We start from the raw sequence: 27754 nt of genomic DNA, 5'->3' as shown, positions 1-27754 counted from the left end.
TGTTATCAGTCGTAAGACACTTGTTGTTGTTTTCACCGTTAATGCTTCTGTATTTCATGTTTCTGTATTCCATTATTTTTTTGTTTTTTTATATTCGTCCTTTTTGCTGTCCTGGTGTCCGTATGCATTCGATCCTTCTTCCAGGAAATCTACGCTCCCAGCTTAGTTTTTCTAATGCTCGTTGCTTAGTTTTTCTTGGAGGGCTGGCCGTGATCTAGTAATCTCAAGATTAATCAGCCGAAATTACTACGATGATCCGGTTCTTGACTGAAGACTGAGGGTTTCGAATGTCCTGTCCGTGTTTATTGTATCGTCTTCTAAGAGTTATACGTTCTTGTCCATGTTGTATTTTTCTACATACCTTAATATATATATATATATATATATATTATATACATATACACAATGACCTCAAACCCACAAGAGTAAACAAGAGAGACAGAAACAGGCAGAAACAAGGAAAATTCGTATTTGAACACTATGCAAATATTCTTTTTAAAAAACTTTTCTTTTAATTTTTCCAAAATTTAATTTTTTCCATACTTACAGTTAAAAAAGTCTCAATGACTGAAACTGGTACTGAAATGTTTTTCATAATATTATTTTTTTTTGCATTTTCTACCTTGACTTTTTTTCCATATTCAAACACACACACACATGCCAGGCTTCTTTCAGTTTCTGACTACCAAATCCATTTACAAGGCTTTGGTCGGCCCAAAAGCTATAGTAGAAGACACTTGCCCAAGGTGGGACTGAACCCAGAACCATGTGGTTGGGAAGCAAGCTATTTACCACACAGTCTCTCCTGTGCCTTTGTTGAAGGTTTTCTTTAGTCTTTATCTTCTAACTTTTACTTGCTTCAGTCATTTATAGTGGCCATGCTGGAGCACTACTTGATGTTTGTAGTCAAACAAATAGACCCCAGTACATTTTATTAGTAAGGTACTACTAATTCTAACATCCCTTTATTTTTCTGAACCACTAAGTTATGGGGACGTAAACAAACCAACACCAGTTGTGAGGGGACAAACACAGAAACACACGCATGTACACACACACACACATGATGGGCTTTTTCCAGTGTCCCTCTACCAAATCCCCTCATAAGGCTGTGGTCAGCTGGTGTTGGTGTGTTTACGTCCCCATAACTAAGCAGTTCAGCAAAAAAGACCAATAGAATAAATACCAGGCTTAAGAGAAATTCTATAACATTCTAAAGCACTAAAACAGATTATATTTAACCCTTTCGTTACCGTATTTATTTAGACCATATAAGTGTGTGAGGGCCTGTAACAAGGGATATAGTCATTGGTCCAGCCTTTGAACTAAATAAGAGATTATAGTATGTAGAGATTATAGGTGCAGGACTGGCTTTATGGTGAGAACTTCCCAACTACATGGTTCACTCCCACTGTGTGGCACCTTGGGCAAGTGACCAAAGCCTTATAAGTGGATTTGGTAGAGGAAACCGAAAGAATGCCACCACATATATGTGTGTGTGTGTCTTTGTGTCTGTGTTTGTCCCCAACCGATGCTTGACAACTGGTGTTGGTGTGTTTACATCCCCATAACTAAGCAGTTCAGCAAAATGGACCATTAGAATAAGTATCAGGTTTAAAAAAAAGTAAGTGTTGGGGGTTAATTCATCTGACTAAAATTCCTCAAAGTGAAGCAAATAAAATAAAATAAAATAAAATAAAATAAAAAATAATGGAATCAGCAGTAGGACCACTTACCTTTACTGTAGAGGCGTACTTGCTGAAGAGTATTATCATTGGAACCATAGACTGTGGAGCCATCAATGTAGCTTGTTGCTTCATTAAGTTGTTCACGGACATCTAATGTGGATGGTAGGGAAAGATAACATGAGAAGTAATAAGGAAATGAAGGCAGAAACTTTAATCCTTTAGCATTTAATCTGGCCATATCTGGCCCAGATATTCTGCTTGGTTTATGTTAAAACTGACAAGATACAACCTCTCGCACTTATTCTTAAAATGTGGTTGTGTGGGAAGAAGTCTGCTTCTCAACTTCTCAGTTTGTTAACTTTGGCTTGTATTAGATAAGAATAAACTATTCATTACTGTTACTAAATTTTCTACAACCATGTTCACATTCCATGGCTACCATAGGGATCGATCTGGTACCGGACAAGGATTCTGGATTATTTTTCCGTTTTTTTTTACTTAATTTTCCAGAGTGGTCAGGTTCATTTTTAATATTCTCGTTTGTGAGAGCAGTCAAGTTTATCTTAGATATTCTCATTTTAAAAATCATCTCTGGCTAATTGTTGAGAGGACGTTGGTGTTGCCTTGGCAGAGGTTTGCGCTTTCTGAGTGGTCTTGTTATTATTATTATTATTATCATTATTATTATTCTGAAAGACTCTTGGATAGTTCTTAATTACCAGTTATTCTTTATTTGAAAGCAGGCAATAACAAATCACCAAAGGTTTCAAGTAGTTCCTTCTCCTGTGACCCAAAGAGACAATACTCTCCTTAGAATGCGAGCTGTACCCAACAATGATGTCTTCTGGATCACCTCAAGCCTGACAGCAGCTCCGCTGTTCTTAATATCATTATTACTATCATAATTATAGACGCCGCACAGTATACAATATCATGAGGTTGTTGATTGAAGGTATTGTATCTACCAGGGGTTTCGACTGTCTGTCAAGTCACAAGGACCTCAGACAGATAGTACTTTATGCAATTTGCATGCAGTTCCAAGTAATGCCGACTTTCGCAATACACCTAGATTGTAAGGTATTTCTAAGGTTTTCAGATGTTTTTTCAGATTGGGTGGTATTGAACTCAATGCTCCAATTACAATAGGGATAACCTATATGTTCGATTCTCATAGCTGCCACAAATTAGCGATCTCAATTCTCAGGTCTCCATATTTATCAACTTTTTCTATTTTTCTATTATTATTATTATTATTATTGAGTGAGAGAACAGTGCATGCCACCAAAGTGACACTGGGGTAAAATATGCAAAGCCCAGTATACCCATCATGACTACCCATCTGATAAGGGTACACTAGGCACACGCATCACAACCATATGTGCGCGACATGGTGATCTCATATCAAAATAAACAGCACATGGCCTTGCAGGTGGGGCCCAGTTAGAATCTTCTTCTGGTCGAGTAAGCCATTCTATTCAAACGGTCCCTGAATAAGGGTTGTTTAAGGATGTTGAATGGAATGCCCATGTTTCCAGAGGTGAATTATTCAAACCCCAAAGAATCCCTCTCAACACATGTCTATGATGCTCCTCCACTACTTCTGCTCGTGATCAGAGATGCACATATCATCAGACGATATGTGCATCTCTGATCACGAGCAGAAGTAGTGGAGGAGCATCATAGACATGTGTTGAGACATGCTCAACTGGTTAAGGTCAAGCAACTGACAAGCAAATCTGTAGTATTGACCAGAATATTTGCTGTAGCCCATCTTTTATACCAAGACAAAACACATACATGATAACACTTTCAATCAGTTAAGATCAGAAGCCAGGAGAATCAATGCCTGATACTGCATCAGGGCATTTATTATTATTATTATTATTATTATTATTACAATTCTTTCAAATTCCACAAGACCAGAGGTTCTGATGGGAGGGCATCAGCCAATACCATCAGATCCATTACATGATGGGTACTTTGGAAGGATGAAAAACAAAGCTAACCACAGCAGGATTCAAACTCAAAATGTGAAAAGAAGGAACAAATAATGCAAAGCATTTTCTGTGACACTCTAATGATTTTACTAATCATTATCCTTAATTGTTTCTAATCCTGGCATAAACAAAGGTAGTGAGGTGGCAGAGTCGTTAGCATGTTGGACAAAATGTTCAGCAATATTTCATACGAAAATCACTATTTGTAAATCTCACAAAGAGCAACAGTACTTTGGAGTAAAGATTATTTGTCAACATAACATGGCAGTCCTGGTTTAGTACGAATGTTGCTGTAATTTAGCCCCAGGGAACATCGTCTCCAGCTGGCTATATGACATGATCTGTGTCCTTATATTTTCGATACACAGATATTGTTTTGAGCTGGGTGGGGTGTTAGAGTCCCTTGTTTGAAAATATGAGGACACAGATCGTGTCATATAGCCAGCGGGAGATGATGTCTCCTGGGGCTAAATTACAGCAACATTTATCCTAAACTAGGACTGCCATGTTATGTTGGCAAATAATCTCTACTCCAATATTTCATCCGTCTTTATGCTTTGAGTTTAAATTCTGCCCAGGTTAACTTTGTCTTTCATCTTTTCAGAGTTGATAAAATAAGTACCAGTTGAGTATTAGGGTTCATGTAATCAACTTACCCCTTCTCTCTTGAACTTGCTGGTTTCGTATAAAAATTTGAAACCAGTATTGGCACAAAGGACTGAAGTTTGGAGAAGAGGGTTAGTTAATACCGTCAACCCCAGTACTCAACTGGATGGACAGAAAGTAAAGTTGATCCTAGTGGGATTTGAACTCAGAACAAAACTGTATGACAACTCTGTTGTAATAGAAGTGTGACATAGAACAACGGCATTGTGATATCTGTATCACAGAAGGTGCAGAGAGAAGTGATTGGGGAGGAGGAGAGAGAAAGAATTCCTGAAGAGACATAGGTGAAACAAAACATATTTTGTTGGACTTATGTTTATGGATTAAATTTTTATGGGCTTTTATGGGTGCTGGTGTCACATAAAAAGCACCCATACCAGTGCCACATAAACACACCCATGCTGATGTTGCACAAAAGCACCCAGTACACTCTGCAAAATGGTTGGTATTAGGAAGGGTATTTGGCCATAGAAACCATGCCAAAACAGACATGGAGCCTGGGCAGTGCCTGTCAAACCATCCAACTCATGCCAGCATTGAAAACGGATGTTAACTAATGATGATGATGATGATGATGATGATGATGATGGTGGTGGTGGTGGTGGTGGTGGTGGTGGTGGTGGTGGTGGTGGTGGTGGAATCACTTGCATGTCAGAAAAATTACTTAATGACATTTCATCCATTTTTACGTTATGAGTTCAAATTCTGCCAAGGTCAACTTTGCCTTCTGACCTTTCGGGGTTGATGAAATAGGTACCAGTTGAGCACTGGAGTTCATGTAATTGACTAGTCCTTTCCCCCTAGCTATAGTATATCATCTTACCTGATTTACAAGATAACGAGGTGGTGGGTGTAGAACGGAGGAAATGGAGACATGTGATGTTTTTTTTTAGGAAGAAACTGTCATTGGTTGGCACTGAGATTGGTAAACAGTCTGTTCTGTAATAAAAGACTTTGGTATAAATACATAGTAGAAAATGTGGATCTTATTTCTGGGAAGGGGAATTGGATTGATATTCTGTCAAGGACTTGAGTGCATAGATAAACATTGCTATTATGTTATATTAAAATGAGAACAGGTTCACAAACAAATTAAAATAATAAATACAAAGTTTAGAGGGTGTATAAAATACAGGTTGCATAAAGTAAACATGAGTAAAACTGGATACAATTCTGTTAAATTGAAGGAAGAAAGTTGTAAACTTGACTTACCTATTTTTGTTTTCAGATTGGCAGCAGTTGATCTTTTTAGCTCCTGGTAAAAGAAATTTTATATATATATATATATATATATATATGTGCATGAGAGAGAGAGAGAGAGAGAGAGAGAGAGAGAGAAAGGGAGAGAGAGAGTGTGTGCCATACCTGCTGGTACTCATTTTTCACCTGAGTAGACTGAAACAACGTGAAATGAAGTGCCACCTGATCCAGGAATTGAACCCATGACATTATGATTGTGAATTGAATACTCTAACCACTAGGCTACTTAGCTTCACCTGCATGCACACAATGTGAGTAGAACAAACAGGATAAATAGAACTCAATACATGGGTAGAAAGAGGCAGGAGTTTCATGAATGGCACTTGAGAGAGAGAGAGAGAGAGAGAGTTGGGGAGTGATAAATAACAGCAAACATTTCTTGACGAAAGGATCCAATATTGGGGTGCAAACAACAATAACTACAGAACATCATGGCTTCAGCATGCAAAAACAACAGGACTTGATATCTGGTTGGACAAACCAATAAGCTGATTGATTTAAACCAAAGTGTCTGTAAAATGACACTTTTCACCATAATTCTCAGTGATTAACAACCAGAACTTCTTAAATATTGGAGCCAAATTGCAGCCAATATGGAGAACACAGCAGTAGAATTGGTGCTGGCTGTAAACTCTACATTCTACAAAGGGTAGGTGATATCTGGTCAAAAATTCTTCACAACTCAGCTGGTGATCTTATCACTAGTTTCAAAGGTTACATTCCTCAATGGAGAGAATACTTTGAATGTTTGCTCAACAGAAATCCACTTAGCATTTATTGGAACATTATCCAAATTACAATGCTCTCTATGATGACCCTAACACTCAAAGAGAATAATATAAGGATCAGAAAACTGAAATGTCTTAAGTCTGGTACTCAAGACTGTCTTCTGACCAAACTGTTCAAAAACTGCTCCAATCCTTTCACAAGCTGGTTATACAAAATCATCTGGGAAGTCAAAAACTGAAAAAGGTCCATAAAAGTGGAAGAGTGTTGTCATAGTATATATTTCTTTCAAAAAAAAAAAAAGGTGATCATAGGCACAGGAGTGGCTGTGTGGTAAGAAGTTTATTTCCCAACGACATGGTTCCGGGTTCAGTCACACTGCATGGTACCTTGGGCAAGTGCCTTATACTATAGCCTTGGGACAACCAAAGCCTTGTGAATGGGATATTCTATGTAATATATTCATTGATGAATTATTTCCTCAATATTTAATATATTAAACTAGTGTATCTTGGATGAATAACCCTGTAAGAGGTTTAAATATCCTCATTGTGACTATATATATATATATATATATATTTGATATATTTATATATATATGTGTGAGTATGTATTTGTGTGTCTGTGTTTGTCCCCCTACCATCGCTTGACAACTGATTTTGGTGTGTTTACATCTCTGTATCTTAGCAGTTTGGCAAAAAGAGACAAATAGAATAAGTACTAGGATTACACAGAATAAGTCCTGGGGATGATTTGTTCAAGTAAAGGCAGTGCTCCAGCATGGCCACAATCAAATGACTGAAACGAGTAAATGAAAATATGGAACTAATGATGTATTGGTCTGAATGACACTGTCCACCTAAGTTCATATGAATGTTCTCAATAATTTCAAAATGGTAAAAGATCAATATGTTAGATCAAAGCGATATGAATTCCTCTCCTGACTCCCTTGAGCAAATGTCTACCAATAGTTTACAGTTATTGTCTTCTTTGATATGGCTGTTTCTTTCTATTCCATGGATCAATACCATAGAACTGGAAAATTCTTGAATCAGATGTTATGTTATCCAAGGAAAGGTTTTGTGATGAATGCACTTGCTTTAGTCAACACTTACAACAAGGAGAGTGGTTTATTTGAAGTACACGGAATTAGGCATCATGGATGTATCTTATTTCCCATCCTGATCAACTATGTCACTGACAGGGTACTGCAACATGCTGTTCAAATACATCCAGGTATTGAAACCTCTCCCACTACAAGATTGGACTCAGATACACTGGTGATGCTGCAGAACCTGCTTCATCCTGTATTAAACTAATGTTACAAGAGGAAATCATATGAACAATAAATCAATCTATAGCTTAATGTGAGAAAGACAAAAGCCATGTCCTCCTGCAAGTTTAACAGGAAGAGAATAATCACCATGAAAGCCAGACCCCTTCAATAAGTAAGCAACTTTTTATATCTTTGGAGTTTTCTTCCTGCCAATAGATTAGAACCATGAGAAAATATGACCACATCAATTAAATATGTTTAGCTTTGATATCACACTCTAGTCATATATTTGTTTTAAATCTAAGCCCAGCAATTTTGGGAAGTGGTTAAGTTGATTACATTGACCCCAGTGCTCAACGGGCTTTTATTTTATTGACCCTTGATATATGTACATGTGTATATATACTCTTTACTCTTTTACTTGTTTCAGTCATTTGACTGGGGCCATGCTGGAGCACCACCTTTAGTCAACCAAATCGACCCCAAGACTTATTCTTTGTAAGCCTAGTACTTATTCTATCGGTCTCTTTTGCCAAACCACTAAGCTACGGGGATGTAAACACACAAGCATTGGTTGTCAAGCGATGTTGGGAGGACAAACACAGACACAAACATATACACATACATACATACATATACATACATATATATATATATATATATATATATGACAGGCTTCTTTCAGTATTTGTCTACCAAATCCACTCACAAGGCTTTGGTTGGCCCGAGGCTATAGTAGAAGACACTTGCCCAAGATGCCACGCAGTGGGACTGAACCCGGAACCATGTAGTTCATAAGCAAGCTACTTACCACACAGCCATTCCTATGCCTATATATATATATATATATAAACATGATATGTGACAATTAGTTGGGGCTGAAGTCTGCTCTGGCATCTCATCATTTATTAAGACAAACAAAAACGTTTTTACATAATATAGAGGTCTCATTCATTCTTTTGTTGTCATATTTTTATTATTAATATATATATATATATATATATATATATATATATATACATACAGTAATCCCTCGACTATCATAGGTGTTCTTACTTTTTATTTCATCAGCATGTAGCATGAGTCGAGTATCACTGTTCTCACTTTCTCCTTTTTCTTTTTCTTTTTACTTTTATTTTATTTACTTTTCTGCTGTGATGAAGTTCCGTGTTTCAAATTGGTATAATTAATTACTTACAGTGATAACTATAGTTATTATTATTATTGCAGTGGTTAAACCTGGGAATCACACTAACAGAAAGTTGAGATTCTGTCTATTTGTAATTAATTAATAAATGCTAATTGATATAAATCAATTGTTATTCATCAATTGTATCTCCATTTTCTGCTTTCCTTTTACACACACACACACACACACATATATATTGTTCATTTTATACTTTATTTGATTTAGATTAATATTTTTGTGATGAATGTTTCTTTGTATGGTATTCGCTGTGATTTTATAAGCATTTGTTCTTATATATTATATGATTGTAATAATCTTACTGTTCAATATTATATATTATTAAATTTTTAGATTAGTATTTTGTACGGTATATGCCTCACAGCATGGGTTTGGACGTGTTCTCCATTGACTGAGTTGTGGAATGGTGGTTCGTCTCTAAATTAGTTATACACATGTATTATATATCATATATTACGAAATTCAGTCTAATATTATTATACTGAATTTTACCTGTAAGGTTGGAATAATAATTTATTCCCTAATATTATACATATATATATTTAAAAGTAATAGTTGAGGTATTCTGTTAAACTTTTTATGTCCTCAGTTGACTTTCATGATGAAACATGAAACAGCATTGCAAAAAAATATTAAAAAACAAGTGGCTTTCTTTATAAGCAAACTTTATACTCACCAAGATCTCCTTCGCCCATTTTAAACTGTGTGAAATCATGGGACATGAACTGTCCGAAAAACACTGTAAATAGGTTGATGTCTGTCTCCCGCACAGTCTCATTGTTGGGGTCAAAGACAGTAGTACTGATAGCTCTTGCACTTGGTAGAGGACGTCTAGTTACACTGTAGCTACGAGGACTCCCTTTACCTAGGGAAAATATAAAAATTTAAGATTAAAGAAAATTGCCAGTTTCTGTTGTGTATTTTGGATTTTTGAGAGGGTCCATGGCCTAATGGTTAAGTTGTTGCCCTTTTGATGGCTAGATCATGGGTTCGATTCCCAGACCAATCAGCGTGTTGTGTCCTTGAGCAAAACACTTAATTTCACATTGTTCCAGTCCCCATTCCAGTCAAGGTGGAATGTTGGCCTGTTTGCCTAGCCAGCGAGGGGGCATGATTTGAAAAGCTAAAACAATACAAAGTGCATTGTGATTAGTGATGTGTAACAACATCTGATAGTGTGATCGGTCATGTGATCATGTGATTTTGGGTTTTTACTGTTTTAGTTTCGTTTTTGTCATGTTTATCTGGCTGTGACAGTTTATATAGTGTAGAAGTATTTCTATAACAGGACACTGTTACACTTACAACTGACCACTCAATAATGTCTACTCTATAGGACACTGAGTATCTCCATTTCTACTTGAACTAAAGGAGTTTTAAAAATAATTTTTTTCATTTTAACCTATTTTCAATCATCTGTAAAAGTTTTAAAGTAATATTCAGAAATTTAACCCTTTTGTTACCAACCTGGCTGAAACTGGCTCCGAATATGAATGTTTTGTTTCCATAAGTTTTGAATTAAAATCTTCCACCAAACCTTAGTCACAATTTATGTTCCTAACACTAGCTGAATGATAACTAAGTTATTCAACTAAATTCTTTGTTATATTTAAAGTAATTGAAAGAAACACAGAGCATCTCAAAATAAATATGGTAACAAAATGGTTAAGTACTCTGGGACTTAATGAGTTAATAATAATAATGATGATGATGATGATAATTTCTAACATACTGCATTTTCAAGCATACAAGCTGATCTAATATCTTTCCAAATCCTGCTTCATTCCACATGGAATTTTCATTCCTCTAAAGTTGTCTTGGAGTATAAGCCAACTTTCCATTTTTGGTTGTAAATTCTGGTCTGAAAAATTTAACTTGTATGCTAAAAAATATGGAAGGCTAGAAGTTTCAATGTAGGACTTTAGTTGTTTGAGTTGGCCTCAGTGCATGACTGGTACTTTTTTTTAATGCCTTAAAAGGATTAAATGCAGTTAACCTTCGCACGATTTGAAATTATCACATAAAGGAACCTAATTAAATACCACAAGGTGTTTCAATGCTGCCATAATAAGGCATGTCACAATTCATGGGGAATAAGAAGAGGAGGGAAGTTGATATTTTTTGAACCCCAGTATATGTCTGGTACGTATTTTATAGAACCAGGAAGAGTGAAAATTAAAGTCAGTCCCTGTCAGTATTTGAACCCCAAATGTAAAAAAAAAATAATAATACTCACGATCATTATAGGCATTGGGAATATATCTTATGAAAGGAGTATCTGCCTTGCCAAGTAGTGGATTATTCCGGTTGTTGCATGCACCATTGATTGTTCGGTATTTATAGTTGTAATTGCAGAGTACTGTACGGAAGGGACATAACTGCTTACGTTTTCCCTTTGAATCACTGAAGATATAAAAATATAAACATGTATATGTATGTACATATGTATGTATGTATATAAGTATGTGTGTGTGCATACATACATACATACATACATACATACAAACATACATACATAATGTATGTGTTTGTGTGTGTGTGTGTCTGTGTGTGTGTGTATGTATATTAATCAAAGTGTTCTGTATTATATATCCATTATATATAAATTATGGCAGTTTCATAGGGGGTTACTAGTCAATGTCTACACATTGTATCTACATATATCTACTCTATACAAAGTGTCAGGTTAAATTTGACGATTGTTTATGTCTCCTATTTTCTGAAACAGGTTGATGTCAATGAACAGTCAATCACGTGGGAGAGCATAGAGACTGAAATTGTAGTTGAGAGAAAGTTAGCTGACATGAAGGACTGGGAGCCATTTGAATATTGGAAAAGAGTTACCTGTATCATGATGATTCATGCCAGGTATCAAAATGTTAACATTATGTCTGTTCTATATTTGAGAGATGAGGAATTATGTACATTATTTACATTTGATGGATATTTGTCCTCATCTTGTTTGTTGTTAACACAACGTCTTGGCTGATATACCCTCCAGCCTTCATCAGGTGTCTTGGGGAAATTTTGAACCTGGTTTCTCATTCTTAAGGTATTTTTTGATGTTGTTGTTATTATTATTATTATTATTATTATTATTATCATCAGTATCATTATTATTATTATTATTTTTATTATTCAGGTCACTGCCTGGAATCAAACTCGGAATCTTGGGGTTAGTAGCCCGCGCTCTTAACCACTATGCCATATGCCCATGGGCATATGGTGTAGTGGTTACCCACGGGCATATGGCATAATGGTTAAGAGCATGGGCTACTAACCCCAAGATTCCGAGTTTGATTCCAGGCAGTAATCTGAATAATAATAATAATAATAATAGTAGTAGTAGTAGTAGTAGTAGTAGTAGTAGTAGTAGTAGTAGTAGTAGTAGTAGTAATAGTAGTAGTAGTAGTAGTAGTAGTAGTAGTAGTAGTAGTAATAATAATAATAATAATAATAATAATAATAATAATAGTAATAATAATAATAATAATAATAATAACAACATTGTTTTGTATGGTATAAAAGACGGGCTACAGCAAATATTCTGCCCAATACCACAGATTTGCTTGTCAGTTGCTTGACCTTAACCAGTTGGGCATGTCCCTTAGTGGCTGACAATATGTGCATCTCTGATCACAAGCAGAAGTAGTGGGAGAGCATCATAGCCATGTGTTGAAAGAGATTCTTTGGGGTTTGGATAATTCACACTTGGAAACATGGGCGTTTCGTTCATCATCCTTAAACAAACCTTATTCAGGGCCCTATTGAGCAGCATGGGTTACTCAACCTGAAGAAAATTCTGAGCCCCACCTGCAAGGTCATGTGCTGTTTATCTTGATATGAGATCACCATGTCGTGCACATATGGTTGTGATGCATGTGCCTAGTGTACCCTTATCAGATGGGTAGTTATGACAGGTATACTGGGTTTCATATATTTTACCTCAGTGTCACTTTGATGGCATGCACTGCTCTCTCACATAATAATAATAATAATAATAATAATAATAATAATAATAATAGCAACATAAAAAAATGCCTTAAGAATGAGGTTCGAAATTTCCCCAAGACACCTGATGAAGGCTGGAGGGTATATCAGCCGAAACGTTGATATATTGATGGTCTAGTCTTGGTCATGTTATCTTATGGTCAGGTTGTCTTGAAATTGAAATCTTGACAAAAATGACCATGCTTCTCTATTGAATACAAGTGGTGGAGATAATCAACAATTGCAACGAACAGAATGAGCTGTGTTTAAAAAAATGTAGTCCACATTCAACCTAGGTAGCCATCCCCTGAGATAGAAATATGCAGACTAAAAGCTGCAGTGGTTGGTTACTATATTCAAGTATAGTACAGTCATCGTCAAAACTATACAGAAACTCCTTCAGTGGTTCATATACTCTCTGTTTTAAAGACAATGAGAAATTTGTCAAGGAAAGATTTGACTGTCACATAAAATAGGTTAAGTTTATCATTTATTATGTAGCATGTACACAGATTTGTGTAGAAAGCATACCTCACTCTATATCTACCCTATCTAACATTGAATGAGGGTGGAAACTGAGAACATAGAAAAACATAGAAAGTACTTTGAGTCACAATATAGCAAAAAATGTTGAGTACCTACAACAGAGTAGTAAGTCTGAGTACTCACAATGGAATTAAAAACTGAGTGCTTATTGAGTAAAATGTATGAGTACTTAAAATACAATAGAAAATGAGTACCAATAATAAAGGACAAATCTGAGTACTTACAATGCAACTTTTTTCTTGTTGTGTAATCTCCCATTCAAAGTGCTGAGTGAATTCTTCTGAGGGAAATCAAGAGTTACCTTCTTGGAAACACCTACAGATTAAATATAAAGGGAAACACCATAGTCGTCGCCACCAACGCCACCACCACAGCCACCACCACCACCGCCGCCGCCACCGCCGCCGCCGCCACCACCGCCGCCACTGCCATCGCCGCCACCACCACCACCACCATTATCACTGGGCACATTGTTAGTAAGCTCAACGAACCTAATGAATATGATGACAAACCTAAGTATAATTTCAAAGACCTCAGTTGCTGCCCTTTAAATGATAACCACCTGATTAAAGGAGTTGTAAACACATGACTAAGATACATATTGATAATATCCTTACATGCAAAAAAACTTACACTGCAGCTACAGAAAACAGCTTCAAAATAAGGTTTCATTTAAATTTATAAACACTACATCATATACAGACATAAATATATGTTTCACCTGGTCTCGGTTATTTTTCCTTGCTCCTTTTTTCCCTTCATTTTGTAACAACAGACATACATAGGAATTTTTAAATGAAGGGTTTCTCCAAAATAGTGAAAATTTTGCAAAACAGTTCAGGGATTCTACATTCACAGTTCCTGGGTTGGATACATGCACCCATGTGCACACAAGTAGTAATGAAGCACACACATTTGTATACTAGTGACATGTACACTTACTAAACAATTGCCAGTTTATCTACACACACCACACACACACACACACACACACCAATCAATCCAGTTGACCACAAACACAAAACCTATCTTAAACAAGAGAGCCTTGTCACTTTGTTATGCTGGCCTAACATTCTGTTAAGAAAATAAAGGCACAGGAGTGGCTGTGTGGTAAGTAGCTTGCTTACCAACCACATGCTTCCAGGTTCAGTCCCATTCCGTGGCACCTTGGGCAAGTGTCTTCTACTATAGCCTCGGATCGACCAATGCCTTGTGAGTGGATTTGGTAGTCAGAAACTGAAAGAAGCCCGTCGTATATATGTATATATATATACAATAAAAGCAATTAAAGAACTTTGGAAATCTGTTTACAACCTAAATCTGCTTTTAATGAAATTATCTCCAATACTTCATGAGTATAGCCTCACCCACTAAGATGTTTGGAGAACTCATATGTATTTTAGCTGATGAGTACGGGACACTTTTATCTGCTGCAATTTTTGCAACTTTTAATAAAGCCTGTCTTTGTATAAAACAATTGTACTAAAAACTAATCCATTCTTGTTGCTTCTTTCTCGTGTACATATATATATATATATATATATATATATTATATATATATATATATATATATATATGTGCATGTATATGTGTCTGTGTCTGTGTTTGTCCCCCCAACATTGCTTGACAACCGATACTGGTGTGTTTATGTCTCCGTAACTTAGCGGTTCGGCAAAAGAGACTGATAGAATAAGTACTAGGCTTACAAAGAATAAATCCTGGCGTCAATTTGCTCAACTAAAGGCAGTGCTCGAGCATGGCCACAGTCAAATGACTGAAATAAGTAAAAGAGTAAAAAAATTAGCAATTATACAATTATTCCAGCTTTATACTCCATGTATTGAGTACCTTCTCCATTAATTGTAACCAGCTGGTGTCTTTTATACACTATGACACATAAACTGTTGACAACTTTTCTTCACAGTTTTAGACTCTGGACTGTCCTTTCTGCTTTTCTCAAGTTGGATCCTTGTTTTTTCAGATTTTATTGCCCCACATCATGTTTCCCTGAAGGGAAGTCTTCCTCCCAGGTCTTGTTATTGGCTTTGAATTATCATCAATTCTTCTATAACTTTGCTTTTTTCTAGATAGAGATGTTGACTCTACACAAACTCATTTTTGCTTGTGGGAAGAGATGGTCCATATTAATCTGGCCTCGGACATTTGACCTGTCCAGCATGGAAGGCCGTATGAGGAGTTTTTAACTCCACTGGCATAGTTCTCTGTGTCATTGAAGCACTCAATTCACCACACCACAAGGACTAGATCTTGTGGTAGTTTATCCTCATCCTTTAATGTCTGTTGTCCATGCTGGCATGGGTTGGACAGCTCAATAGGAGCTGGCAAATCAGAAGACCAATGTCTGCTTCGGCATGGTTTGTATGACAGGATGCTTTTCCTAATGCCATCCACTTTTGCAAGACAAAAACCCCTCAAACGAGATGGAGAAAGAGTTATAATTGAGAGAAGTGGCTTTATAACAAGTGATGAGAGATAGAAAGACAGGAAAAATTGTCTTGCTGCAGGGGTTAATCACCTGTGTATGCACAGGACCATCTTAGGAACATTATAGCTCCCCCACCCCTGAAAATCAATTCACAGAGCCCTATAATATTTATTTACTGACAGCAAGCCACAACCTACAAAGATCAGAATTGGGCTCCTAGACTCATGAGGCTCCTAGACTCATGTGGCTCCTAGACTCACAAGGTTTCTAGATTCATGAGGCTCCTAGACTCACAAGGTTTCTAGACTCATCAGGCTCCTAGACTCACAAAGTTCCTAGACTCATGAGGCTCCTGGGCAATTGCCCAGTGTGCCCATACCTTAAGGCAATATTGTTTATGCACACATACAAGCACATGTTTCTGCGTAAGTATATTATGAAATAAAGAAATAAGAGAAAAGAACCATCTTTTTATTGTGCAAAGATCTAGTACTTACCAGCAGTGACCGGAAACAGCAGTATACAGAAGATCAATTGTATACTAAAAAGAATGTAGTTTCAAAAATTTAATATATAACATTAAGTTAGTATTATATATTTAATACATTGATAATTCAAATACATTTAATGCAATAAAAATCTAACTAAAAATAATTATGTGGTGAGGAAATGATTTAATATTTTAATTTTTAACTTGTCTGGAGTTACTTCTCATACTTACTTTGAGTAAGTAAGGTAAGCAACTCCAGACAAGTTTCAGTCTCATTACACCTTTTCAATGAAATTCTACATTGCTGTAGTACTGATGAAAGATCCATTTAATAGGTGTACAATTTTGATGAAACCCTTTTGTAGGCTATGTCAATGACAAATAACATTGACTTCATTATCATGGCTGAAGACTTCAATGGCTATGTTGATCAACAGCATAAAAGTTTTCTTGATGTCCATTGAGGCTATGGATATGGTATAAGAATCAAGAAAGGTTTAAGGCTTCTAAAATTCTCTGATACAATGATCTAACAATTTGCGACACACTTGTCAAGTAGCCAGCCAGCCAGCCAACCAACCACCTCATCTACCAATCTAGTGAACATGTCATATAGATTTCATTTTCATCAGGAAACGGAATGGAAGGTTCATTGTAAGTACCAAAAGCAAAACCTTTTCTGAGTAAGAATGTACTACCCAATTATATTAGTGGCTTGCAACTTTAGAATTAGAGGTAAGTAGGCTCAGAGACAGAAATCGATCTGGGGAAGGAAGACATGGAAGCTAAAAGGACCTGCAGTTGGTCATAAGTTTAGAGAAACTAGGGTGCAGATAAGACTAGGAGTTCCTTTGAGACCAACAACTGAGGGCTTCAGATCAGATTTGTGGCTGAAGTAATGTCCCAGCGAGACTATAAAGTGATGTGGTGGTAGAATATGATACAGCAGATAGAGATGTATAACATGAAAGAGTCATGGAAATGCTTGTAATGAGAGGTTGTTAAACAAGGCGAATAACTGGGCTGAAGAGGGAGCCACTTTGTGTCACCCCAACAAAAGGGCAAGCAGTGCAAATTGATAGCAGTGTGGTAGATAGAGCAACTAAGAACATGTAAGTAGGGAAAGCTACTGATCCATCAGGGATTGTGGATGAGGTGCTTAAAATATTTGGAAAAGTAGATACATAATAATTCTTTAAATAGTAAATCAAGTAATGAAGAAATTATCTGGTTTAGCTGTATTACTGTAATCTGCTATGAGAGCAAAAGAGATGTCTTAAAGAGAGGACATTTTATATGTATCAATTTGCTGAACTGGGCTATGAAGGTTACAGAGAGGGTCATTGTACAATTGATCACGAACAGAGTTTGCTTAAATGAAATGCAGTTTGGCTTTATGCATGGAAGAGGCACCACAGATACAATCTTCTTAGTGAGACAACCACTTGCATTTAGTCAAGAGTAAACCACTATGCCTGGCATTCAATGACTTGAAGAGGGCCTTTATATACTAATACAAGAGAAGAGTTTAGGGGCTGAAATATTTTTGTGTCCTGCCAAACCTATATACATGCATACATATACACACATGCATGTACATCCATATGTATATATGCATACACACATATATACATACGCACATATATACATACATATATACATATGGGTAGTAGGTAGCAATTTTCTTTACTACTTCAGGGAATGACGACCCTGTCTGACACGAGTCCTGGGCTCAGCTGACTCCGGCTTACAGTACCTGGTATGGGCCCCTATTCAGAGTTACGGAAAGGAGACAACCTTCAAAGAAATCTGGAGTGGAGCCCTGTAGGTGGTTTAGTGTTTGACTCGACTCTCTTCCGGCAGCACTTGCAACCAAGCTGGTGCCAAACGTAGTGCTCTGCACTCTTCTGGACTACATCAGCAAGGTTGAGAGAGGAATCCTGACGATTGGGCTACTCAGGATTTTCTTACATCTAGCCCAGGCTTGTGCAAAACTGATTTTATGTGCAACTCCATTGTCTCCCGAGACGAAAGGATGCCAACAATACATACATATATACATACATATACATACATGTATGCACACACACACACACACTCATACACATGTATACATATAGGCATACACATACATATATCCACACACATATACATACTCACATACTGTGTATATATACACAAACATACACATGTGGCAACTCTGTAAAACCAGTCCATCTATGTAGTTTTGTAATGATTGTAAATTGAGATATATTTAACCAGGGTAGACATACTTTAGGATTATTGAGAGGATACCAAGAGATTAGTGTTAAAGGTATTTAACACTTTTGTAAGAAGATCAAGAGATTACTGTGAGACAGAGGCATTGCGTGAAGAAGGGGAAGGGCAGCAGTTGTTCCTGTGTAAAGGTATAGAAGGGGCAGAAAATTTCCTTTAGTGTAGCATACCTGTTAATTAAGGCGGGGCCCCCCAATAGTGTCTGCCCACCCCTACTGCATCCCTGCAGAAAGACATACTGTTGAATGAGCAGATTTAGGGTTAAAAGTGTTCCAAGGGACAATCACATCATTTTTCTTTACAGATATAGTATATCTGAGATTACATTATTTAATGTGTCCTTTTATTTTAAGTCAGAAGGGTGTGATTTGAGGGGTGTTTGGTTGCTATTTCTAACAGGTTGTAGTGGGAAAGGTGTAGCAAAAGATGTTAAGGTAGCAGATGAAATAGTCACGTGGACGACAACAAACATATGCGCATACAAATAGACATATACATAGATTCATTAAATTCAATCGTGTTTTGTTTGGGAGAGAATTGAAATAAAGCTTTCACTTAATTTTATTATAGTAGTAACTATGGAAGACTAGCGGGATTATTATTTGTATGGACTTAAAGATTGGTTGCTATTTAGTATATAATTTAGTTATTGTAGGTTTATAATTAATACCGATACAGATGTACATAGATTTATGTGTTTCTTGTAGTTTATTTTTAAAGTTAGTATTTAATCCTGCCTATATTTAGATTGAATACAGTTGTACATAGGGCAAACATGTTTGAAAGTTGTATGTTTTTTTTTCCTTTTTTTGGTATGTTTGTTCCCAAACAAACTTCTTTTAGTGCTGTTGACACCACCAGAGTTAATGGTACTTCCAAGGTGTCGAAACCATAACGATATCTGTGGGAGCAGCTGATGATGGAGGTACGTTGGATTGTTGGTATGGCTGTTTTTGTGTATGTGGAATGGTGTTATAATACATCCTTTTGATACAAACGTGTATGAGTATACGCACACACACACACACATGATATGCTTATTTCAGTTTCCCTTTACTAAATTCACTCACAAGGCATTGCTTGGCTTAGGGCTATAGTAGAAGACACTTGCACAAAATGCCATGCAGTGGGACTAAACACAAAACTACATGGTTGCAAACCAAGTTTCTTAACCACTCAACCATGCCAGTACCTAATGTGAAAATTCTGTGAATGTTTCATGAAAATTCCTTAACCATTTTTTGATTGTTCTTTAACAGTTCTATGAAAATGCTAGAAACAGGCATGGCTGTGTGCTTAAGAATTTTTTTCCCATCTAAATAATTTGTAGTTCAATCCCAGGGTATAGTACCTTAGACAAGGATCTTTTACCATAGCCTTACATCAACCCAATTTATGTCAGTGAAAATTGCCAAAAGGAAACTGTGTGGAATCCCGTTGCTGGTAGGGTTGTGCCACTGTGTACAGTACCATTTATAACCATCATCTAACTCATGGCTATCTTTAGCAGTGTCCTGTCTCTTACCAAATTATCTTATACTTTGTCTCCTTTCTGAAGATAACTTCCTCCTTTCCCTCTTCCTTACCAGTCTCAGAGGCCCTTAACCTTTTATAATTCAGATTAGGAGTAAAGATTGTTTGCCAACATAACATGGCAGTCCTGGTTTAGGATGAATGTTGCTGTAATTTAGCCCCATGAGACATTGTCTCCAGTTGGCTATACGACACGATCTGTGTACTTATATTTTCGAACAAAGGAATCTAGCACTCCCACTTAGCTCAAAACAGTATCTGTGTATCATGATTTCCGGGTTATTTCCCTTCATAATAACCCCTAAATTGCGATACACAGATATTGTTTTGAGCTGAGTTGGGGTGCTAGATTCCCTTGTTCGAAAATATAAAGATACAGATCGTGTTGTATAGCCAGCTGGAGACGATGTTTCTTGGGGCTAAATTACAGCAACATTCGTACTAAACCAGGACTGCCATGTTATGTTGGTAAACAATCTTTACTCCAAAGTACTGTTGCTGAATATATCTCGTTGTGAGATTTACAAATAGTAATTTTCTAATTCAAATTACTCTGCCAAATCTAACGCTTATCTTTTCACATTGTTTTAAGTTAATCAGTCATTATTTTTATAACTTAAAGATTTCAATGATTTGATTGTTCATTTTTAGAATGACATTGTAGGAAGGATATTTGGGCTGGACATGGGTGATTTAAATGCAAAAGAATTAAATAAACCAAGGATGCTGTCCTTTATTGTCCTCTGACCAAGTCATTAAAAAAAAATTAACAAATGAAAAATCTCATGTTAGAATTAAAGTGATAAAAGTAGGGAAGAACGCCACTGAATAGGAATAAAACCAGAACGAGATCCCTCTTGTTGTGTGTCCCTTTGTCCCACCCTTTTGTTACCAACCCGGCTGAAACCGGCTCTGGCTCTGAGTACAAGTGTCTTGTTTTCATAAGTTTTGAATTAAAATCTTCCTCCAAACCTTAGTCACAATTTATGTTCCTAACACTAGCTGAATGGTAACTAAGTTATTTTACTAAATTCTTTGTTATATTTAAAGTAATTGAAAGAAGCACAGAGCATCTCAAAATAAATACAGTAACGAAAGGGTTAAATTTAAAGAAAGCTACTGACCTGTTCATTTCTGATGGAGAGTCAAGTTGTACTGGAACACTTGAAGAAACAAGTTCTCTTTCTCTGTAAGAACAGTTTTGGTGTAATGAACACTGGCTGTGAGAGAGCGTAATTATGATGATGGTGGCTTCTTGTCACAGATGGTGTTGAGTGATGGTGATGGTGGTGGTGTGATAGTAGAGACAGAAATGGTGGTGGTGGTGGTGATGATGTTGAGTGATAGTAGGAGTAGTGGTAGCAGTGTTAGAAGCTATTGTGGTGGTGTGTGGAGTGATGGATGGTGTAAAGAGTATGAATTTGAGGTGAGGTGTTCATGAGGTAGCAATAGCAAAGGCGGTGCTGATAATGTTGGGGGTTGGGGTGCGGGGTGGGGTAGAGTTTTGGGATTTGTGGAAGCTGTAGGAATGTGATTGTGGGTTGGTGAGATGCTTGAGACAGTTGTTGATGTAAGGAGAGTTGAAGTGTGAGGAGAGATTCATGAGAGAGGAGTGTAGAAAAAGTATTTGCTGGATCTGGAGAAAGGGCTGATGCCCATAATGTTTGCAAGCCCTTCAAGACTGGTGAGGGATGATGTCATTCAGGTTTTTTCCTGCCTCTTATACGTTTTATAAGTCAACCCCTGCAGGGGATGACATGAGCAGGGAGTGAGTTCCAACATTCAAGGGATGGCAAACATTTTGGGAAGGACTGGGTATAGGGGTCAATGTAGGGTCTGAGGGTTGGACACAACAAGAGTGATAGAAGGAGGAGGAGAGGCTAGCAGTAAAGGAATGCTTGAGTGGTGATGGTATGAGTCCAGTCAGCTCTGAGGAGTAGATGCCATTACAGTAACAGTAAAAAAGGCAGAGAGAGAGAGATTGAGAGAGAGAGAGAGAGAGAGAAGACAGCATACCTGTGGGGCAGAGACTAGAACATGTCTGTGAATAACTTTATGTTAATTATTCAGGTGGCCCTTCTCTGGATGTCTGTGTATAAAGCACTGTTGGCAATGTGTGAGAAATTTTCCATCTTGGGCCTCATCAGGACTTTGTAGACTATCAACAGTTACTGGGGAATGAAGTATCTCCTGGTCGTGAAGACAAAAACCAGTTACTGGGATGTGAGCCTAGCTATGTGTTTTCACCAGGAGACATCCTTTGACAATAGTGTAGTGATCCTATATAACGGTGCGCGCTCGCGCACCGTCCATTTCTGTTTCGCGCGTGTGGGGTTGGTGCTTTCACCACCGGAAGAAGGACCATTTGCCTACGTGGCAGTTTAGCCGTGAGGCAAGGGGAGCGTAGGACGTTGACCACCAGCGTCCAGTAGGCAGTGACTTGAGACACAGCTATCGAAGGTACAGGACGTGTATTCTCTCTCTCTGTCCGGATTTGATATAGCAGCAGCCTTTAGCCGAAGACTTTTAACCAGGATTTGTTGCAGACATCATCTTCTTCCTACGGACGCCATTTTGACCCCAGTTCTGTTTTAGCGGCTGAACACTGTAAAATCTACATGCGTTAAAGTTCAGCCTTGCACGCCCAATACCAAGCGGAACCAGATGTATCACTTATTTGTTACTGTCATAAGAGAATAAAGTAGATATATATTTTTTAAGTTTGCGTCTTGTTGTTTCTGACTGGTAGAATCTGGATTATTAAAAGCAACGGAAAGTGATTGCACCAACTGCACCCGAAAAGTGCAGAGAAGCCATTCACTGCCGTTTCAATAGCAAGGCCCAACATTTGGAGTGATGGCATGCTGCTCATGCTTGACTCTTTTGATACCAACGTGTCTGAAGTCACCTCTAGTTCTAAAATGCAGATCTCAGGTCTTAAAGTAATCCAAGTTAAAATCTTCCACTGCATTGGTTGTTAGCTTTGGATGCTACATCCATCAAAACTTCCATACTTCCTGAAATTCACCAACAGTCCACCTGATGTCCCCACTTTTTTCTTTTGAATGACTCAATTCCTGTGCATTATTCTATTTACTGTTCATGCACTTTTTGCTACTTTTTCTGATGAGCTTTCGTGCAGTTGAGCACTGTATACAATAAGTTTGTTAGTATTATTTAAAATTTCAGGTTAATTTATGTTTCAAATGTCAGTTTAATTATAACAGTTGAGTAAATTTTCCATTAATTTTAAAATTCATTGAAACAAAGTTGGTATATTTCATCATCATCATAGTCGTCGTCATCATCATCATCATCATTATCATCAATTAGCATCCATTTTCCATGCTGGCATGGGTTAGACGGTTTGACTGGAACTGGTAAGCCGAAGAGCTGCACCAGATTCCAGTCTGTTTTGGCCTGGTTTCTACAGTTGGATGCCCTTCCTAATGCCAATCACTCCACAGAGTGTACCAGATGCCTTTTACATGTCACCAGCATGGGTGCCTTTTATATGGTAATGAAAGGGTTAAGGATAATATGGTGTGATGACAGAGTACTGGTGGTGGTAGGTTTCTCGATGAATGAAGTAAGATTGACATGGCTCCACTGGAGGATGCTTTTGAAGTCTCCATTCATGGAATCAGTGTAGGTTTGGGGTGTGGTGGTGTCTAGGCTGTGAGTGGATATTGCATGGTTGGGGAAGGTTTAGGGAGCAATGAAGAGTAAGTGTCATATATGTAAGGGTGGGAAATGGATGCGATGTCAAGGAGGTCATTGAGGTATTAAAAAAAGTGGAAGGGGATAAAACCAAACTTTGGAGTATGCTAGAGTTGACAGAATGACGAACAGAAAGATTTCCAAATAAGGAAGAGAAAGAGCTGTGTTAGTGCAATCTGACAGGAGGCTATCAAAGCAAGATATGAGAGACAAGTGGAGTCCATAGGCAGGCAGTAGTATCAGTTGGAGATTTGTTGATGTTGAGGGCAACAACATTGCTTTCACAAATTTCTTTAAGGAGAGAAGTCACTGGTGGATGACATAGATCTGGATCAGTAGAAACTTTAATGAGAGAGAGATTCAAAATGTTGGAATTCATTGCTAATGTGTGTCACTTATTATCTTAGGGAGTGAATGTGACAGGCTGATAGTTAGTGGGGTCACAAGGGTTGATTTTATTTGGAATGGCACATACTGTAGTAGAGTTTCTGAAGATCAGAGCAGATCCCTGCAGAGAGGGAGTGATCGAATAGTTTGGTAAGTATAGTGGTTAGCACTTGGAGCACAGTGTTTGAGGATAATGGAAGAAATATTGTCAGAGCTGGAGGTGTTGTTTGTTTGAAATGACCAGAAGTACTTTAACACTTGGCATATGTGTATGTAAGATGGTGGACCTACAAACATAGAAAGAGAAAATTTGGGAGGAGATTTAGCAAGTGCATGTAGTGCAGAGTTGGTTGCAAAGTGGGCAGTGAATGCAGAGATGTTCTCCATGGGGTTTTGTGCTTTCAGAATCAGAATTGTGATCCAGCAGACCCCTGTAACTGTAGGTTATAGTGTGGTCTGATCTGATCCTGCAGGTGTATAGCTGTTGGCAGTCAACCAAACAACCAGGTGAGATTTATAGCTACCAACATATTTACTAACAGTTGCTTAATTGTGCACCAAATTGCACTTTCTGACATGCAGTACATAATTATATGTTGTGCATTGCAGCAGTTAGCACATGTATTCTATTTTCTTGCTATTTAGCTCCAGGTCGTGCCAATTGTGCAAACCTATGATCACACACATTCCAGAACATTTTATCCCATTTATTCTCCTGACATAGAGCATTCAGGACCACATTAGTAAGTGGGAGACATTTGGTTGCTGTTTCTAGCGGGTTGAGTGACTACCTTGAGACATCCACATTTGCTTGTGTCTGCATAACTTGAAGGAGACCACGGTGGCGGAAATGAAAGTAAACTCAGTGAGAACATAAGTGTTGCTCTACTTCATGTATTATTGGTGAGGCTGTTGAGATTACAGCTATTTCTGAATGCATGTGAGCTTATGTGAGCTCATGCATGTGAGCTTATGTTTGTCTGGACTGAGTCGGAGAGACAGTGTTGTTAGGATGGTGTTGTAGATGTGTCTGGATTGAACGGGAGAAATAGCATTGTTAGGAAAGTGTTGCAATAGTGCTGTAGGGTGTTGTAGGTATATCTGGATTGAACGGGAGAGTGTTATTAGGAAGGTATTGTAATAGCATTGTAGATGTGTCGTCGAGAGCTGTGGCGCAAGGGTCATACACGGTAGATCGTTTCGCCCAGCTAGGTTCGGAGTCCCCTCGATCGGGGCTGCCCAGAGTGGGTGCCAGGCCCATTCGGAGCCGGCGACGATCGGCGGTGTTCATCGGCCCTAGAGTCGGGTTGCTTGGGAATGCAGCCCAAAGCGGGTGGTAAGCTCCATCCAAGGCTAAAAACGGGGACAAGATAGTGTTGTTAGGATGGTGTTGTAGTTGTGCTTTGGTGTGTCATGTGTGTGTAGATAGGTGTGTTTGTATGTATCTGCTCATTTAGAGTGATTGGTAATGATGATGGTGTTATACCTAACAGAATGAAAACGTGTGTAATTAATTCAAATAATTCTCAAACCAAAGGAACAAAACTCTAAAATAACAGAACACACAGATGTTTGGGCTGACATTTTGATAGAATAATGGCATTTCACAGGTGGAATAAGAATTTCTTTTCTTATTCTTTGTTTTTATCTCCTTTTTTCACAATAATCCTTGGATCAATATTGAACCAGCAAAGCTTTGCATAGTAATCATTTACATTCTCCCACAGATGCTCGTTTGAATTACAAGACTTGATGCCACATTTTGCATGTGTTCAAGGTTGTTGATGCTTGGAATTCTATAAGCATCAAACCAGATATAATATGATTGTTTGAAGTCAAATCAGCAAGAATTTATAAATGTTTAATTGCAAAAGTATTTTGCATACTAACATAATGTGTGAGTGTGTTGTATACATACAGAAAGAAGGAGGGAAAGTGAGAGAAAGTAGAGAGAGGGGTGGGTGAGAGTGGTGTGATGCAGCATCTACACAAATGGAAATGGCTTACTCATTGAAATTCAAAAGCAATGTTTTGTAATTTTACTAAAGGTTAGATGGTTAGCACTGTGGATGGCAAGGTCATTTGAGTTCCTGACAAGATAAACCACATGGTGGCATTCTGTTGTTGCTCTGTAAGTCATGTGTTCAAATCTTTCTGGGGTTGATAAACTAGAACACCAGTCATACACAAGGTTTTGTGCATAGATTACAAATTCTTCTTTCTGTTAGTGGAGCGTTAAAAGCACCATCTGAGCATGATCATTGCCAGAGCAACAAACTGGCTTCCGTCCTGGTGGCATGTAAAAAGTGCTATTCGAGCGTGATCATTATCAGCGTTGCCTCACTAGCACTTGTGCTGGTGGCACATGAAAAAAACATTCGAGTGAGGTCATTGCCAGTGCTGCTGGACTGGCTCCTGTGCAGGTGGCATGTAAAAAACACTATTTGAGCGTGGCCGTTGCCAGTACGGCCTGACTGGCCCTCGTGCCAGTGGCACGTAAAAGCACCCACTATACTCTTGGAGTAGTTGGCGTTAGGAAGGGCATCCAGCTGTAGAAACCCTGCCAGATCAGATTGGAGCCTGGTGCAGTGATCTGGTTTGCCAGTCCTCAGTCAAATCGTCCAACCCATGCTATCATGGAAAGCGGACGTTAAACGATGATGATGATGATGATATCCATTGAGGACTGTGCATTAATAGAATCAACTGAGGGTTGAACATTTCATTATATACTGTTATGTTTGATGAGTGTTAGAAATGAGTTCAGCAAAGAATTTAGCAAGCCGGTTGGTGTCTTCTATAGCTAATCACTTTCCTGCTGTTTATTATAGTTCTGCAGGCTACAATGAAAGAGTTTAAGACCAAGTTCCTTTTGGTGACTCTGTCGAAGTTTTAAAAAGGAAATTCCGAACATGGAATCAAAGTCTAGAATCTTTAAAAAAAATCTAGTAAAGACGTAAGTTAATAGGAAAGAAAACAATAATCTGATAACATCTGGAAAGTGGACATATTTGATATACAGAAAAAGGAGCAGACTGGAATGTCATATGTTGTATCCAATGTAAACAATGCGTGTACAAAAAGGAGTAGATGAAGGATTATCATTTAATGCCCATGTTCCATTCTGACTTGGTTTGGACAGTTTTACAGGATCTAATGAGCCCAAGGGCAACATCATGCTTCAGTGTCTGCTTTGGCATGGTTTGTATAACTGGATGTCTTTCCTAATGCCAACCACTTTACAGCATGGACTGGGTGCTTTTTTCATGCGACTGGTCTATTTGAGTCACCATCCAGCTCACAGGACTACAAGCCCAGGGAGAAGGGGAGAGGTGAGGATCAGCTTCATGCTAGGGGATGATGGAATTAAAATATGAGAAGAGGGAGTCAGAGCAGAGTCTTGTGAAAGTTGCATGGCTACTCACATCTATTAGAGGGAGAGGAGACAGAAACAATGATCAGTTAGAGCTGTGAGAGATAGATAACAACAATAGGGTCTCCAGGTGGTCCACAAGGTACAAGGTAAGTAGAAGATTCAGTCTGCA

At 37.8% G+C, this 27754-nt stretch overlaps 1 protein-coding gene and 1 long non-coding RNA gene across 2 annotated transcripts in view; one reads left to right on the top strand and one right to left on the bottom strand.

The window, feature by feature from the left end:
• Positions 1 to 21374, bottom strand: part of LOC115216508 (chorion peroxidase-like) — a 39718-nt gene extending 18344 nt beyond the window's left edge. Inside the window, exons 1-8 of the mRNA XM_029785944.2 lie at positions 21227 to 21374; positions 16300 to 16343; positions 13581 to 13671; positions 11057 to 11223; positions 9497 to 9685; positions 5564 to 5606; positions 5175 to 5290; positions 1737 to 1838 (exon numbers count right to left, since the gene is read on the bottom strand). Of these exons, the coding sequence (XP_029641804.1) occupies positions 1737 to 1838; positions 5175 to 5290; positions 5564 to 5606; positions 9497 to 9685; positions 11057 to 11223; positions 13581 to 13671; positions 16300 to 16343; positions 21227 to 21234 (760 nt within the window). The 5' untranslated portion in view covers positions 21235 to 21374. The remainder of the gene's footprint in view (positions 1 to 1736; positions 1839 to 5174; positions 5291 to 5563; positions 5607 to 9496; positions 9686 to 11056; positions 11224 to 13580; positions 13672 to 16299; positions 16344 to 21226) is intronic.
• On the top strand, positions 249 to 25575 carry LOC118765162. Its single transcript, XR_005001029.1, has 4 exons — positions 249 to 259; positions 16215 to 16219; positions 21367 to 21376; positions 25512 to 25575. It is a non-coding gene; the product is annotated as an uncharacterized LOC118765162 (long non-coding RNA).
• The last annotated feature ends 2179 nt before the right edge of the window (positions 25576 to 27754 follow it).

The sequence above is a fragment of the Octopus sinensis genome, linkage group LG10, assembly GCF_006345805.1.
Source record: "Octopus sinensis linkage group LG10, ASM634580v1, whole genome shotgun sequence".
NCBI classification, from domain to species: Eukaryota; Metazoa; Mollusca; class Cephalopoda; order Octopoda; family Octopodidae; genus Octopus; species Octopus sinensis.
This window is presented reverse-complemented; position numbering and strand designations above follow the sequence as displayed.